The sequence below is a fragment of the Mytilus californianus genome, unplaced genomic scaffold (genome assembly GCF_021869535.1).
Source record: "Mytilus californianus isolate M0D057914Y unplaced genomic scaffold, xbMytCali1.0.p SCAF_8, whole genome shotgun sequence".
Taxonomy (NCBI): Eukaryota; Metazoa; Mollusca; class Bivalvia; order Mytilida; family Mytilidae; genus Mytilus; species Mytilus californianus.
The window spans coordinates 65083224-65101144 of record NW_026262734.1 but is presented as its reverse complement, the minus strand read 5'-3'; the positions used below and the strand labels follow the sequence as shown (position 1 = coordinate 65101144).

The 17921-nt window shown below is 30.7% G+C and overlaps 1 protein-coding gene across 3 annotated transcripts in view; it reads right to left on the bottom strand.

Annotated features, from left to right (window-relative positions):
- LOC127710652 (septin-2-like) overlaps nt 1–17921 on the bottom strand; it is a 635810-nt gene that overhangs the window by 611263 nt on the left and 6626 nt on the right. For all 3 annotated transcript variants that reach the window (XM_052216600.1, XM_052216598.1, XM_052216599.1), the window contains 2 exons: nt 7143–7236; nt 338–384 (listed from right to left, as the gene is read on the bottom strand). In XM_052216600.1, the coding sequence (XP_052072560.1) occupies nt 338–384; nt 7143–7206 (111 nt within the window). In that variant the 5' untranslated portion in view covers nt 7207–7236. The remainder of the gene's footprint in view (nt 1–337; nt 385–7142; nt 7237–17921) is intronic.

Here is a 17921-nt window from a genome sequence, read left to right as displayed (position 1 = left end):
GGGCGTTCTTGAGATTTAAAGGAATTAGAGGACCTTACTTTGATGCAATATTGGCTGTAAATTTACCTTCATCATATATTTTTTTTTCTTTTTTAGGGTGGGCGCACACCAGATGCTCCCCTCCTGAATCTGCACCTGTAACTGTCAATTGTTTTGATAACATTTCATGACAAAGATGGAACAAGTATTATAATGGAACTTCTGCTTATCCCCTATTTCTGACTGAAGTTCTATTTCAAAAAAACACTCATCAGAAATAAAATAAAAATGAGTACATTTGGTATAATTTACAATGGTTGGTTTATCTGGACAAGTAAGAGTTAACATAGTTACTAACCTCTTCTCCATTTGTCACTGCTTCTTCTTTAATTCTGTCTATCTTGTCTGAAATGATAACATTATGATGTTACATCATGTATTATGATGTACTATATTTCTTCCAATAAACCCTGTAAAGAGAGTGCCATGCTCTTTGCACATTGAGAACCCTTGCAACAACTCTATGAGGGGTCCGTAGGTGACCTGATGCAAGGCTAAATTTCTATCCTTATCCAATATACCCTCATTTCTCGTGGCAGTCTAAATTTCTCCAACCTTAATCCCTGACGCCCCTATTACAGAACCTACCTATTGTATTTATTGTTAATTTGTTCTCGTCCTGAATATGCATGAAATATTTGCCACTGGACGTTAAGCAACCAACAATCAATCAATCAATCCAATAAACCCTACCAATTCTAATAGAATTCTTAATATTAGACAATACATTGTTTCATTTTTTATTACTAATAAATTTTCCCCTTTCAATTTAGGCAAACGGAGATCAAAGACTCAAATACATGTAGCTGGGTTGGTATATTGTTTCTTAAACAATGGAGAATGGTCTTTACTGCACTTTTAAATATGTGAAAATACAAAATGGGAAAATGGGAATATTTTTTCAACAATTCCATAGTGGAAGGTGCACGGCCTCAATAGGTTTACAAAGATCTCCATTAAAAAAAAAAAACTTGTTACCATATTTTGAAAACTTTTGCTGAAAAATCACTTAGTTCCAAAGTTAGAAAAATGGAAAAAATTCTTCAATCAATTCCATATTAGCAGGTGAAAAACTTCAACATGTGTGCAATTTTTCTGTGGAATTTCTGGGAATTAAACAAAACTGGTACTATCTATCATAAATTTCCCAATATACCCTCATTTCTCGTGGCAGTCTAAATTTCTCCAACCTTAATCCCTGACGCCCCTATTACAGAACCTACCTATTGTATTTATTGTTAATTTGTTCTCGTCCTGAATATGCATGAAATATTTGCCACTGGACGTTAAGCAACCAACAATCAATCAATCAATCCAATAAACCCTACCAATTCTAATAGAATTCTTAATATTAGACAATACATTGTTTCATTTTTTATTACTAATAAATTTTCCCCTTTCAATTTAGGCAAACGGAGATCAAAGACTCAAATACATGTAGCTGGGTTGGTATATTGTTTCTTAAACAATGGAGAATGGTCTTTACTGAACTTTTAAATATGTGAAAATACAAAATGGGAAAATGGGAATATTTTTTCAACAATTCCATAGTGGAAGGTGCACGGCCTCAATAGGTTTACAAAGATCTCCATTAAAAAAAAAAAACTTGTTACCATATTTTGAAAACTTTTGCTGAAAAATCACTTAGTTCCAAAGTTAGAAAAATGGAAAAAATTCTTCAATCAATTCCATATTAGCAGGTGAAAAACTTCAACATGTGTGCAATTTTTCTGTGGAATTTCTGGGAATTAAACAAAACTGGTACTATCTATCATAAATTTCCCAATATACCCTCATTTCTCGTGGCAGTCTAAATTTCTCCAACCTTAATCCCTGACGCCCCTATTACAGAACCTACCTATTGTATTTATTGTTAATTTGTTCTCGTCCTGAATATGCATGAAATATTTGCCACTGGACGTTAAGCAACCAACAATCAATCAATCAATCCAATAAACCCTACCAATTCTAATAGAATTCTTAATATTAGACAATACATTGTTTCATTTTTTATTACTAATAAATTTTCCCCTTTCAATTTAGGCAAACGGAGATCAAAGACTCAAATACATGTAGCTGGGTTGGTATATTGTTTCTTAAACAATGGAGAATGGTCTTTACTGAACTTTTAAATATGTGAAAATACAAAATGGGAAAATGGGAATATTTTTTCAACAATTCCATAGTGGAAGGTGCACGGCCTCAATAGGTTTACAAAGATCTCCATTAAAAAAAAAAAACTTGTTACCATATTTTGAAAACTTTTGCTGAAAAATCACTTAGTTCCAAAGTTAGAAAAATGGAAAAAATTCTTCAATCAATTCCATATTAGCAGGTGAAAAACTTCAACATGTGTGCAATTTTTCTGTGGAATTTCTGGGAATTAAACAAAACTGGTACTATCTATCATAAATTTCCCAATATACCCTCATTTCTCGTGGCAGTCTAAATTTCTCCAACCTTAATCCCTGACGCCCCTATTACAGAACCTACCTATTGTATTTATTGTTAATTTGTTCTCGTCCTGAATATGCATGAAATATTTGCCACTGGACGTTAAGCAACCAACAATCAATCAATCAATCCAATAAACCCTACCAATTCTAATAGAATTCTTAATATTAGACAATACATTGTTTCATTTTTTATTACTAATAAATTTTCCCCTTTCAATTTAGGCAAACGGAGATCAAAGACTCAAATACATGTAGCTGGGTTGGTATATTGTTTCTTAAACAATGGAGAATGGTCTTTACTGAACTTTTAAATATGTGAAAATACAAAATGGGAAAATGGGAATATTTTTTCAACAATTCCATAGTGGAAGGTGCACGGCCTCAATAGGTTTACAAAGATCTCCATTAAAAAAAAAAAACTTGTTACCATATTTTGAAAACTTTTGCTGAAAAATCACTTAGTTCCAAAGTTAGAAAAATGGAAAAAATTCTTCAATCAATTCCATATTAGCAGGTGAAAAACTTCAACATGTGTGCAATTTTTCTGTGGAATTTCTGGGAATTAAACAAAACTGGTACTATCTATCATAAATTTCCCAATATACCCTCATTTCTCGTGGCAGTCTAAATTTCTCCAACCTTAATCCCTGACGCCCCTATTACAGAACCTACCTATTGTATTTATTGTTAATTTGTTCTCGTCCTGAATATGCATGAAATATTTGCCACTGGACGTTAAGCAACCAACAATCAATCAATCAATCCAATAAACCCTACCAATTCTAATAGAATTCTTAATATTAGACAATACATTGTTTCATTTTTTATTACTAATAAATTTTCCCCTTTCAATTTAGGCAAACGGAGATCAAAGACTCAAATACATGTAGCTGGGTTGGTATATTGTTTCTTAAACAATGGAGAATGGTCTTTACTGAACTTTTAAATATGTGAAAATACAAAATGGGAAAATGGGATTATTTTTTCAACAATTCCATAGTGGAAGGTGCACGGCCTCAATAGGTTTACAAAGATCTCCATTAAAAAAAAAAAACTTGTTACCATATTTTGAAAACTTTTGCTGAAAAATCACTTAGTTCCAAAGTTAGAAAAATGGAAAAAATTCTTCAATCAATTCCATATTAGCAGGTGAAAAACTTCAACATGTGTGCAATTTTTCTGTGGAATTTCTGGGAATTAAACAAAACTGGTACTATCTATCATAAATTTCCCAATATACCCTCATTTCTCGTGGCAGTCTAAATTTCTCCAACCTTAATCCCTGACGCCCCTATTACAGAACCTACCTATTGTATTTATTGTTAATTTGTTCTCGTCCTGAATATGCATGAAATATTTGCCACTGGACGTTAAGCAACCAACAATCAATCAATCAATCCAATAAACCCTACCAATTCTAATAGAATTCTTAATATTAGACAATACATTGTTTCATTTTTTATTACTAATAAATTTTCCCCTTTCAATTTAGGCAAACGGAGATCAAAGACTCAAATACATGTAGCTGGGTTGGTATATTGTTTCTTAAACAATGGAGAATGGTCTTTACTGAACTTTTAAATATGTGAAAATACAAAATGGGAAAATGGGAATATTTTTTCAACAATTCCATAGTGGAAGGTGCACGGCCTCAATAGGTTTACAAAGATCTCCATTAAAAAAAAAAAACTTGTTACCATATTTTGAAAACTTTTGCTGAAAAATCACTTAGTTCCAAAGTTAGAAAAATGGAAAAAATTCTTCAATCAATTCCATATTAGCAGGTGAAAAACTTCAACATGTGTGCAATTTTTCTGTGGAATTTCTGGGAATTAAACAAAACTGGTACTATCTATCATAAATTTCCCAATATACCCTCATTTCTCGTGGCAGTCTAAATTTCTCCAACCTTAATCCCTGACGCCCCTATTACAGAACCTACCTATTGTATTTATTGTTAATTTGTTCTCGTCCTGAATATGCATGAAATATTTGCCACTGGACGTTAAGCAACCAACAATCAATCAATCAATCCAATAAACCCTACCAATTCTAATAGAATTCTTAATATTAGACAATACATTGTTTCATTTTTTATTACTAATAAATTTTCCCCTTTCAATTTAGGCAAACGGAGATCAAAGACTCAAATACATGTAGCTGGGTTGGTATATTGTTTCTTAAACAATGGAGAATGGTCTTTACTGAACTTTTAAATATGTGAAAATACAAAATGGGAAAATGGGAATATTTTTTCAACAATTCCATAGTGGAAGGTGCACGGCCTCAATAGGTTTACAAAGATCTCCATTAAAAAAAAAAAACTTGTTACCATATTTTGAAAACTTTTGCTGAAAAATCACTTAGTTCCAAAGTTAGAAAAATGGAAAAAATTCTTCAATCAATTCCATATTAGCAGGTGAAAAACTTCAACATGTGTGCAATTTTTCTGTGGAATTTCTGGGAATTAAACAAAACTGGTACTATCTATCATAAATTTCCCAATATACCCTCATTTCTCGTGGCAGTCTAAATTTCTCCAACCTTAATCCCTGACGCCCCTATTACAGAACCTACCTATTGTATTTATTGTTAATTTGTTCTCGTCCTGAATATGCATGAAATATTTGCCACTGGACGTTAAGCAACCAACAATCAATCAATCAATCCAATAAACCCTACCAATTCTAATAGAATTCTTAATATTAGACAATACATTGTTTCATTTTTTATTACTAATAAATTTTCCCCTTTCAATTTAGGCAAACGGAGATCAAAGACTCAAATACATGTAGCTGGGTTGGTATATTGTTTCTTAAACAATGGAGAATGGTCTTTACTGAACTTTTAAATATATGAAAATACAAAATGGGAAAATGGGAATATTTTTTCAACAATTCCATAGTGGAAGGTGCACGGCCTCAATAGGTTTACAAAGATCTCCATTAAAAAAAAAAAACTTGTTACCATATTTTGAAAACTTTTGCTGAAAAATCACTTAGTTCCAAAGTTATAAAAATGGAAAAAATTCTTCAATCAATTCCATATTAGCAGGTGAAAAACTTCAACATGTGTGCAATTTTTCTGTGGAATTTCTGGGAATTAAACAAAACTGGTACTATCTATCATAAATTTCCCAGAAAACTTACTTAAAGTTCCCAAGTCTGGAAAAATGCGAAACATTCCTTAAACAATTCCATTATAGCAAGTGCACAAGTTCCACATGTGTGCAATAATTCTGTGAAGTTTCAGGAATCTGTGTTGAAAATGCAGTAGGAGTTTATAACAAAAATTAGGTATGCACATTTCCCTACCTGCCTGCCTGATATCATACTATAATATGGCATTTGTTCAACCCAGCCAAAAATTACTCATATATCTAGGAAAATTTAAAATTTTGAAAGCCTTTGATTCCAAACTGTACAAAACTATACAAGGATTTGATTACATATAAGATACATTCATCCCCTCATTTAAATGCTTTTATTCCAACTTTTAGTCAAAACAAAAAGATATAATATTCATTTCAAAATCAAGATCTTGAGAGAAACAATTTTCAATTGTTTAAAAAAAAAAAAACCAACTATGATGTTAAATTCAGATTAATTCCTTTGAAATTGTAAAAAGTGATCTTTTCTGGTATAAAAAACTTAAGAGAGCAGAATGACCTTTTTCACCTCAGAATTTTGTTTAAAACTCTTTTAGCTGATCTATTGAAGGTTTTTTTCCTTCAATAGCTCTGAAATTATTATTGTATAGATGTCAAAGCATTGTCCTTGTGTTCATAAAAACTGCCATATAGTTTATTTGTTATATCCTAATAGTATTTTGGCCAATGAAAGAAAGTCTTATTAGCCACGAACATATCTAAACTACATAAAATTCACAAGCATAATAAAGTTGTGAAGAAAAAAAATTTCAGCAAGCTGAGCTGCAAGAAATGTTTTCTTCTTAATTTTAATTTCATTTTTCCATACATTGAATATTTAATAACCAGCAATGGATCAGTCATGTATTTTCTTTAGAGTTATCTTTCTTTAGTAGCAATCCTGAGAACACACCAAAACACTAGCATTTAAAGGAGTTACAAATACATCTAAGCAAAAAGTCATATTCATTCATTCAAAACCATAGAATATCAAATTAAAAACAACTCTTGACATATGAAGGGATGCATGAAGCCCCTTTGTGTTAAAAATAGTAAATACCCTATTGAGATTTTGAAAAGTTAACAAGTCTGTAAAGATCTACTTTCCTAATGTTCTATTATTATTTTTCTTATGGGATGTGGCATTAATACAAATCGGGACCACTTCCATAGTATACAAAAAAACTCTTAAAAAAATTATTTCCAAAAATGAAATATTATCAGACTACCTACTGTGGATTCATTAACATTCATTGGATACTAACATTCGTGGGTATACATGCATCAAATAACAATTTAAATGTTCAAAGAAGTAAAAGTTTTCTAGAGGCTTGTAATCCAACTTTGGAAAAACCATGAAATTAAATATCCGCTAATTTTTTCTTCAATCCACAAGTTGGTAGCTATGAAAATAAATGAATCCACAGGATTGGAATATATCATGGAAATGACAAAAAGCAGTATCCAAGTATCAAGCAAACAAGAACCAATAATATTACCTCTGTTTCTGAAATCCTTTCGCAATGATCCTGACAATGATGTTGGTTTCAACCCAGGATACATTTTCCTCTATAGACAAGGAAAAGCACCTGCCTGAAAAAAAAAATTTCATAAATTAAATTCTCACATGCTTTAATATTTTCACAGTTTCACAGTGAACAGAGTTGTGGCAATTAAATACAGATGAACCAATGCTCAACTCCTCAATCAAACAGACCTTTTGTTATTTCTTATTCTGTTAAATTTTGGTATTGTTTACTTTTGTTGTGGCCTTATGTCCCACTAAGAATGAAGAGGATAAGTAAGCAAGTAAGTTTCTTTTGTTGGTTTTTGTAATTTTTTTTGCCTCCATTTTGTTTGCAATTTATTGTTTTGTCTTTTATTTTGACCAAGTTAAGGAAGTGGTTTTTAGTGTAAATATAGCAAGTGTGGCAGAGTTGTCTCCCATATCAGGCTATAAATTAAACCCTGTTCTGTATATACTTATTAGTGGCAGATCCAGGGGGTTCCGGGGGTTGGAACCCCCCTTTATCCTGGGTTGTAACCCCCCCCCCCCCCCCTTTTTTTTAAATGGCTGGATCTGCCCCTGCTTAGGTAATTCCTGAAGCAAAGTTCAGTGTTAAATAAATATCATCTAATAAATACATCTTACATAATAATTTTTTTATGATAATTTTCTCTAATTTCCTTTATGTTAATGAATATAAGGTGATGTGAAGAGAGACAGCAATGCATTAAGTTTCCATTTAATGTTATCATTTCTATCCTTAAGTAGCAGCACGCTATAGAAACTTGATGTAAAATTGGTTTAAAATGTTGCTATGTGAATAAATTCCTGGAGTACCAACTTCAATTTATTTTTCTACTGGAACATGCTAATTATCCGTATATATATACAGCTAGATCAGAGAAAGTCAGGGAAAAAATTCCTAAGGAATCTATTGATATGCAGCAAAGATTGGCACTTTTGAAATTAAGTTACTTAGCAAATTCAAATGGACCTTATCTCGATGTAAACATTGAATGTGAATAGGTCAAGAAGACTGCAATTACATGTACCGGGTACAAAAATCGAGACAACCTTTTCTTAAAATTGTATAAAAAATAGTAGAAAGATACCTACTTTATAAGAATAGCTATCTTTAATTTTTTAACCTGCACAGACAGACTTCTAAATTTTTATATTCATGAAAAGACAATATTTCTCTATTGAATGTACATGTGACAAGAGCAGACCGGTGTGCTCGATACTAAGGTGTAAACAAGAATGTGTCCATGGTACACGGATGCCCCACTCGCACTATCATTTTCTATGTTCAGTGGATCGTGAAATCAGGGTCAAAACTCTAATTTGGCACTAAAATTAGAAAGACCATATCATAGGGAATATGTGTACTAAGTTTCAAGTTGATTGGACTTCAACTTCATCAAAAACTACCTTGACCAAAAACTTTAACCTGAAGCAGGACAGACTAACTAACGGACGGACAGACAGACGAACGAACGGACGCACACACCGAAAAACATAATGCCCCTCTACTATTGTAGGTGGGGCATAAAAAACAAGTATACTTTGGGAAATTGTAACATACTAAGATTTTTGTGGAACACTCTGAAAATTGGTGACCCGAAGAGCTTTAGATTTTGTATGTACATGATTTTTTCCAATCTTTTTTTATCAATATGAAGCAAAGATTGGCATTTTTTAAATTTCAGTTTCACAAGCTTCTAATGCAATTATCTCAATAAATTAACTGAACATAAAACATCGTGCATTTGCATGCATATTTCTAATATCACAGTTTAACAAATAATTTCTTTAAATTGTACAATTATTATTTAGAAATAACTTTTGATCAGTATCGTTACAGGCATTGTTTTATTATTGACTTTCTCAACTCTATCATAAGAAGATTGAATTTTCTTTTGTTTTCGTTCACTAGATTTCCCACTGAATCAGGGGTTCAAATTTGCTCTAAAGAATGAAAGGTTCAGGACCATTGTGAAAGGCCCTCTTGAACTTATATTCAATAGGTCCTGTATGAGGCATCAACGTAAAGAATGGGAGGTCCTGGGCTCTCTGAGTCAGAAAACTTTACCCAGTACTCTTCTTTCAAATTCGAAATTTGTGCTTGAAACACCAAATCCAGCATTTTCAATGGTTTCCTTCTGAGTCTGAGTACAATAGTCGTACTCAAAGTTTTTATGACCACAAGGCCTGGACTTAAATAATTAAAAAATCAATGGTTCCAGAAATTCACTAAACCTCAGACAATTTGAACCCTCATAACGGAAAAGGATCTTCAGTTTGTCTTTTAGGAACCTGACCACTGAAACCTAGAAAATTTAACATTTGGCCTGCAAGTGGAACAATAGTATTAGATACAGTCTTCAAAATAGATTTAATTAACCAGAACTGTTATTAGTCATGCGTCCCATAAAACCTTAGAAGTTGTAAACCTGACATCCTTCATTATAAACTTTACCATGCTACTATGGTTGACCTAAATACACAAATTTAGAATTAAATATAAATGCACACTACCATTGCAGAAAAAAAAGTTTTTCCAATTTGTTTTTTTAACACCAGAAAACATCTGACATTACAGATCAAAAGAAATTGTTCTGTAAATGATGTTAGGTTAGCTTATACAAATGTAAGGTTAATTGTAGTAAAGTTGTGGTAAATTGTGAAATTGTGAAATTGGGGAAAATGTTATGCAATACCCTAATGTAGATGTCTTTTAGTTGCTCTCATTGAAGTATACTCTTTCATTCTCATATTAAAAAAAAAAAATGTGTAAATTATTACTTATTAATAAGAAAATTTATGAACTAATTTTTGAAACTTTGTATAACACTTGCCAGAAATTTAGTGATAAATTTGATCAACTAATGTTAATAAATCGTAAAAAGATATTACTTCTGTTCTATTCACTTGTTGGAAACAAATAATTGCTGAATTGAGCTATTCTAAAATGCTAATCCTTGAAAGAAAATATTAGCAATACCATTGACAACTGGACATTAAATATGTTTGAAATCATTGAACTGTTAAGAATACGGTTTTTCCTTTCTATTTAAATAATATATGCAGTAAGATTTATTTTTATAAACATTGAATAAAAACCTATTACTGTTTCAGCACTCCTCAATATTCTTTAGCCCTTTAAATAAATATACACTTTTGTTAACTCTTAAGCTTGACAAAACATTAAAATTTTCAAATAGTTCATATGGTTCCCCAACATGCCCAATTGAAACAGACATTTAAATTCTAATTATACATTGTATATATTTATATTTCATGTGGCTAACTTAGACCTGATGTGGTAATTGTAAAAGTGTAAAGTCAGCAAATCCAAATAAATGGTCCTGCAACTGATTTTTAGATTCTGTCATTTTTCACCACCATATTATCATAATGAAAATGCTATTATAATTTAGCGTTTCTTTGAATTGTTGAATTCAGAAACACATCTGTTAAAAAATTCTGTACTAATTTCAATTTTTAATTAATATAATCATGTCTATTTGAAAAGCAAATTCCTGAATTTCTTTACAAATGGCATAAAAATGTGCTGAAAGAAGAAATTTAGACAAAATGTTAATAACAAAGCTAAAATTGGAAACAATTCCATTTCTTCTTACATTCCAGAATGACTATGGATTAAAATATTTAATAAATTACGCATAATTGCAATTTATATTTCATATTTATCTGCATCGTATATTGGCATACTTATCATATTTAAAATTAAACATACTAGTACAAAATATTTTGTAATATAATATTGATGATGCACATTTTAAACAAACAAGTACAAAAAGGTTTTGTAATATTAGATGTGCATTTAAGGCATGCTTAAATTACAACAATATTATCAAATAAATTGTAAAGACTATTTTTAATTCAATTTTTTTGGCCATTTAAATTTTATATCGGTTAGAATTTTAAAAGGATTGTATACATAAGTCATACACCGCTCATCAAAGTTTTACGCAAGCCCGCTATAGTAAACATAAACTTGTTAATGTTTTAGTTTGTATGTGATCCACCAATTGGAACTGAAATTTAAATATTCAAATCACCAGTAAACATGTATTTTGACATGTCAACAAGGCATTGGTAATGTACATTTACAAATTTAAATAATATATGAAATGGCACTGGAACTTATATTTGGACTTGGAGTTTTTTCTATAGTATTCTATCAAAATGCGGATAATATACCTAAATTTCTAATTGGATTATTAATTGTGATATTAATATTCATTGTGGCTTTACAGCAGGACCAAATACACATAATTAAGGAAGAACTAACTAAAGTGAGCGCTTTATGTGAAAACAATACAGAGGAACTTAAAAACGTCGTAACAAAAATGAAGACAACTTTCCACAACTGACGTACACATCACAATAGAAGAAACGGTAGAGGGAGATGTGCAAATTCATTTTACATTACAGATTTTGTTCGCCAATTATTTTTACTTTGTCTGGCATGAACAATCTTATTCAAATCGCAAAAACTTGAATTTCAATCGAGGATTTGTCCATTATGAAGACTCAGAAATAATCAAGATGTCAAGAATGAATGAATTTTTTTTTCACGATTCATACCTGGCAGTTACCCACAATGGAAATATGAGAGCATTTGGCAAGATTTTAGATCAGTGTCATATGTAATTTTAGACTTCTATTTTAGTATTTGTTTAACTGTTTGTTAAAAACTTTTTGTAATTCATATTTACATACTGTCAGGAACTATTCAATATTTTCAGGGCATTTTTATAAAATTATGATGAAAACTATTAAAAGTTGTAAAAAGAATTCAGAATCTATTTTTTTATGTAGTGTAAAAGATTTTAAAAACAAAGAGATAAGCTACTAATAGGGCAATAAAAATCATAATTTGAACAAAAGTCTACACACAAGAAATATTTGCACTTTTATTTTTTGTTGTTGATATTTATGATTATATGGATACTTCATTTTACTTTGGGGTTAAGGTTCAGTTTAGGGTTAGAGTAAGGACTAAAGGTTAAAGATTTGTTTTAAGTTAGGGTGAGGTTTGAGAGTTTTGGTAAGGCACAGGTTCGGCATAAGTTAGGGTTACTTTAATATACCTATATAAGGTATGGAACTGCTTAAGTAAAAGAATGCTTATTAATATCACCGATCTAAAGATCACAGACTTCAAGCATATATTATTATATGGTACCTAATAAAAAGAGATTGATGGAACGTGATGTTAAATCCACCTTCAAAATCGATATATATATAAAAATAAGAAGATGTGGTATGATTGCCAATGAGACAACTCTTCACAAGAGACCAAATGACACAGAAATTAACAACTATAGGTCACCATACGGCCTTCAACAATGAGTAAAACCCATACCACATAGTCAGCTATAAAAGGCCCTGAAATGACAAATGTAAAACAATTCAAATGAGAAAGCTAAAGGCCTGATTTATGTACAAAATAATGAATGAAAAACAAATATGATATACAGCAACAAACGACAACCACTGAATTAAAGGCTCCTGACTTGGGACAGGCACATACAGAATAGTCAGCTTCAGCGACATACTTGGTTAGTTTGAGTCATATGAAACCAACAAAGTCTTAAAAAGTGATAGTGAGACCTGATATGTAACTGTGTCATGAAATTCTCTTTTATTGTAATTCAAAAAATAAAATTTTGTAAGTTGCCTCTATTTGGAAAGCCACCATGTATTATTTACAATGAGAAAAGTAAATATATTCGAAAATCTTTGCCTTTAAAATAAGTTTTATGCAAAGTTAAATATCTTCTTGTAAAATGTATTACATTGATAATAAATCTAACAAATAACTCCAAACATCAACAAGGCTTAGGTTTCCAGTGATTAATATTTGAAAATTAAAACAAATATTTAAATCGCTATACACTATTTAAAATGTCAGTCTAAAAAGCCTTAAATTAAAGAATTGATTGATTGATGGTTGCTTAACATCCAGTGGCAAATATTTCATGTATATTCAAAGGACAGAAACGTGTTAACTAAGAATTAAATGCGTCTTTTTATAATTTTATTGGGGTGTAATAAAAGCGTTGACTGAAGCACATTTTGTATTCTACACTTTATTATAAATATGTGCACACCATCAATGCTTTTAAAATCCTATAAAATTATAAAAAGATGCATTCAGTTCTCATATTTACATTTTAACATCTTTCATAGTTATACCAAGCTTTTCGTTTGATTTTCTATACATTCTTTTAACATTGTGACAGATAGCACCTGCAGTCATAGTTGTTGTATCTTATAAGGAAAAAATATGATATTGGAGCGCGTCATGATTGTCGTCAGCCAATCAAATTTACGGATTCTAATGAAACATACATGTAATGTAATTATTATGATATAAACAAGAAATTTAGCTACAGGTAAAAACTCATCAGAGATTTTGATATGTATTAGACCAACATGAAACTGTATTTTTAGCATGCTATTTTACAAGGTAGCAACAGTCCACTGGAAGAAATGACTCAAACTATCCATATACAATTTTCTGACTCCTGGGGCAGCCCAGTGTTTCCTCTTACCCATAAATGCAGCTTCCTTAACAGAGAAACAGCAAATACAGATTTTTAAACTTTTATTTGAACACTTTAAGGATCAAATTTTAACTCAAGATTTTTTGCACACAAGTATGTCAAACAAAAACTACAAGTTGTTCGACCAGAAAAGAAATAATTGAAAAGAGAGATAATATTGTTTTAATTCATGACACAAATCCTCATACAAACTTAATACACAAAAACAAACAAATACGGCCTTTATTGGTGTTCTTCATGTAAAAGTCACAGACACCTTCAACATAAGTGGGTCTCATTGGGGTGTATGCGTGATGCATGATTGGCCCATTTTTTGTAAGCGTGACACTTGAAAAGTCAAATTATCTTGCGTAAAAAGGGGAAAAGAGGACGGGCGGGACACATGATATTACAAGCGCTATTATTACAATGATAAGCAGGATCCGAAATGAGACCCCCCCTTCCCCGCAATGAGACCCCCAGCAAATGCTTTAAACACATTTGCAAGTTCAATATGGCCCCTCCCCAGACTTGAATAGATATCTTATTTAATTGTCAATAACCTACATCTATGCATTGAAGAACATTAGTGCCAGGTAATATCAACAAATTACAGGTAATAGACAGTTTTTATACCCAGTATAGTTGAATTGTATTTGAATTATGTTAAATTGTTTTATAGTCTCTCATAACTCTTTATAGAGTGACTCTTGTTGTTAACTTGTGTTTTACTAAACTGTATATTTTATATTTAACAATTGGGGAGAGACTTTAACGCAGTATTTGTCTTGTCTCTTCTTGGCAACGAAATCTTACAAATACAAATACAATCTCATTGTAAAATAAAGAGAGAACAAAAATTGCATAATACTATTTCTCAATCTATAATATAATAATTTATTGTACATGTCACTGCACTTTTGTGCTAAGGAAATGTTTTACAACAGTTATATTGGTGAAATCAATCAAAAGAATACAAAGGAAACAAGAAAACTAAAAAAAAAAGATTTACGTTAAAATATAAGATCAATATTATATTAAAGACTCTTTTTTTAACAGAGTTGACACATTTATTTTTAAAATACATTGTTGGAGCTATTTGTAAGCAGTTTGGTTTGAGTCAACAAAAAGTATGGTCACAGGTTACCAGAGTGCAAATGCATAATGCATTTTTCATAGGATTACCAGTGGTGTTCCATATTCTATTTCTTGAAGAATACACAAACTAGAAAAAAATGGGTAGCAGTTCCTGTTACTAGAAATGCCATATTTGTATATATGGTATAGCATGTAAAAAATATATATGGTCATGCTTCAAAAATTCTGTATGTATGTGCCTGTCCCAAGTCAGGACCCTGTAATTCGGTGGTTGTCGTTTGTTTATGTGTTACATATTTGTTTTTCGTTCATTTTTTGTACATAAATTAGGCTGTTAGTTTTCTCGTTTGAATTTTTTACAGTGTCATTTCGGGGCCTTTTATAGCTGACTGTGCGGTATGGGCTTTGCTCATTGTTGAAGGCCATACGGTGACCTATAGTTGTTAATTTCTGTGTCAATTGGTCTCTTGTGGAGAGTTGTCTTATTGGCAATCATACCACATCTTCTTTTTTATATTAAATGCAATTGAAAAAAATGTCAATTTTGTTTGGCTGAATGAAAAAGGCAATTTTTTAATGGCTCCTACATACATAAATTAAATATATTTTCTACACTTTGTAATATATGAACTTAATTTTAAAATTAATTCCAACCCTGTAATCATCCTACATGGACCCACATAAGATTTTATTCTGAGTACCATCTTGGGGTAAAAAAATTGCCACTAAAATTTTAACAAATAATTGCATTGTATTAAATGTTACCACACAGTATATTCTATCATAAAAATAAAACCTCAGTTATCTCCCTTTATACATCATATTCTTTCAGTTTATTTTTTTTTTTTACATATAATTGAATAAATGCATTTTGTCTGTTTAAAATAACAGCAACTGAGTGATATCTTTTTATTGTTCATATAGTTCCATATTTAATGATCCCTAGTAAGCAGCCAAAAATATGCTGTTGAAATGACATCTTTCATGTTCAATTTTATTTTTTTTTTTGGCAGCAAGCAATAAATGTTTTCATACGGAAATTCAAGATTCGTATCACTATCTATATTAATTTGCCTCAGTCTTCTAAAAAAAAAATTGTGGCACATCTTTACAAATTAAGGTTGTTAAGTACCCACTACCAATGCCAGTGTTGCAGGTGCAGTGAAAACTAAGCACCTCTTATAAGCATATTATACCATATATCAACATTGTTCAAATTAATTAAGTAGTTCATTAAATAACCATTAGTTCAATTAAATAAATATTTATCTTCCTCTAATTTTACGAAATTCATCAATTCTGCAATAAAAGTCGACACAATACTTACAACATGAAACTAAAAATATACAGTTCTCCCACTTAAGTTAATCTGACTGAAAATCTAATTATCACTTACAATAATTACTTTGAACAGGAAGTATCAGAATTCCTTAAGATGGCCTCAATGCATGTTTTTTCTCTGCATGTGCATCCCACAATTAACTATAAATCAATAGGTTCTACCTGGATTCTGAGTCATGCTTCATTTTATAATTTTCAGGTTGAATTATTAATAAATAGGCAGTAATTAGTCACAGCTTATTGTATAGAAGTTTTTCACCTTGATGTACATGGTGGAATATAAATTAGAAAAAGATACAAACTCATTTATTTTTAAATTGTTTGTTTAAAATACAAAATCAAGATTTTCTATAATCTTGATTATACTTTTATATATATCAGCTGTATATGGTGAAATATAAATAAGAAAAAGATATGAACTCATTTATTTTTAAATTGTTTGTTTAAACAAAAAATAAAAAGATTTTCTATAATCTTGATTTTACTTTTATTATACATGGCAGAGTATAAATTGGAAAAAGATATGAACTCCTTTATTTTTAAATTGTTTGCTTTTTCAAAAAAAAAAAAAAAAGATTACATTTTCTATAATCTAAAGCTTAAGTGTGAAGCTCAGAAATTATAAATAAGTATCGGTATTAAAAGTTTTATGTGCAAGACAATTAATCAATTCTTCCACTTAAGACGTTTTGATCCATCACTCTGCTTTGGTCTTTTAGTTGTGACAAACAGTTAAACAATTTTCCATTAGGATTTGATAATGGGTGTTCATAAAAGTGTAAAATTGATTTAATATTAGTAAAGAGGCATGATATATATATATTTGCTATAAACAAATATCAAAAGTGACCTTAGCCATGATAAGTCAACATAACTGAATAACATAAACTTACCCCGTACTTTTATTCATTGACAAAAACCAATTTGTGATAACTGTGACAAATATCTCACAAATTTTAACAAATCATTATAATTTTTTTAAATTCTTTTTTTGTGTCAAAAGAAAGGCAAAAGATACCAAAGGGACACTTGGCATTGATATTCATTCAATTAGTTAATTTATTCTTTTCTTAACCTTTAAGTGGCACATCTTTAATTATTACGGAAGCTATCCCCATTGGAAACCCCTAATATCATAAACATCATAAAATAAAACATAAGGTGCATAGTACCAATTTAGGGACTGTAAATTTTCTGAAAATTCATAAAAATGAAATGACAGAAGTTGCTGATGATAAACAGATGAAGTAACAAATTCAAATTGATTGATCGATTATTATATAAATAAAGTGATGTACATGTACTTTGATTGCCAATGAGACAACTATTCACTATCGATCAACGGACCAAGGATGAAAACAACTATATGGCCTTCAACAATGAGCAAAAACCATACTGTACAGTAAACATAACAGAGCCTGTCATGACAAAATGTAAATATTGAAATAGAGAAAACCATCAACCTGATTTTAGCGAAATAACAACAAAAAAAACAAATAAGGCAAACAGCATTAACTAAGGATAATCACAGACTTTGCTTAACATCCTGTGGCAAATATTTCATGCATATTTAGGACAACAAACAAAATTACAATAAATCTAATGGAGGTTCTGCTACTGCAAACTAAGGGTATGTTGGATAGAGGCAACACCTTTGCCTAGCAACCAGCCCCCCAAGGTCCCTAATCATATAGTTCTTGCAAGGTTCTTCAACCTGCAGACAATATAGCACTCTCTCCAAAGGAACTAATTCA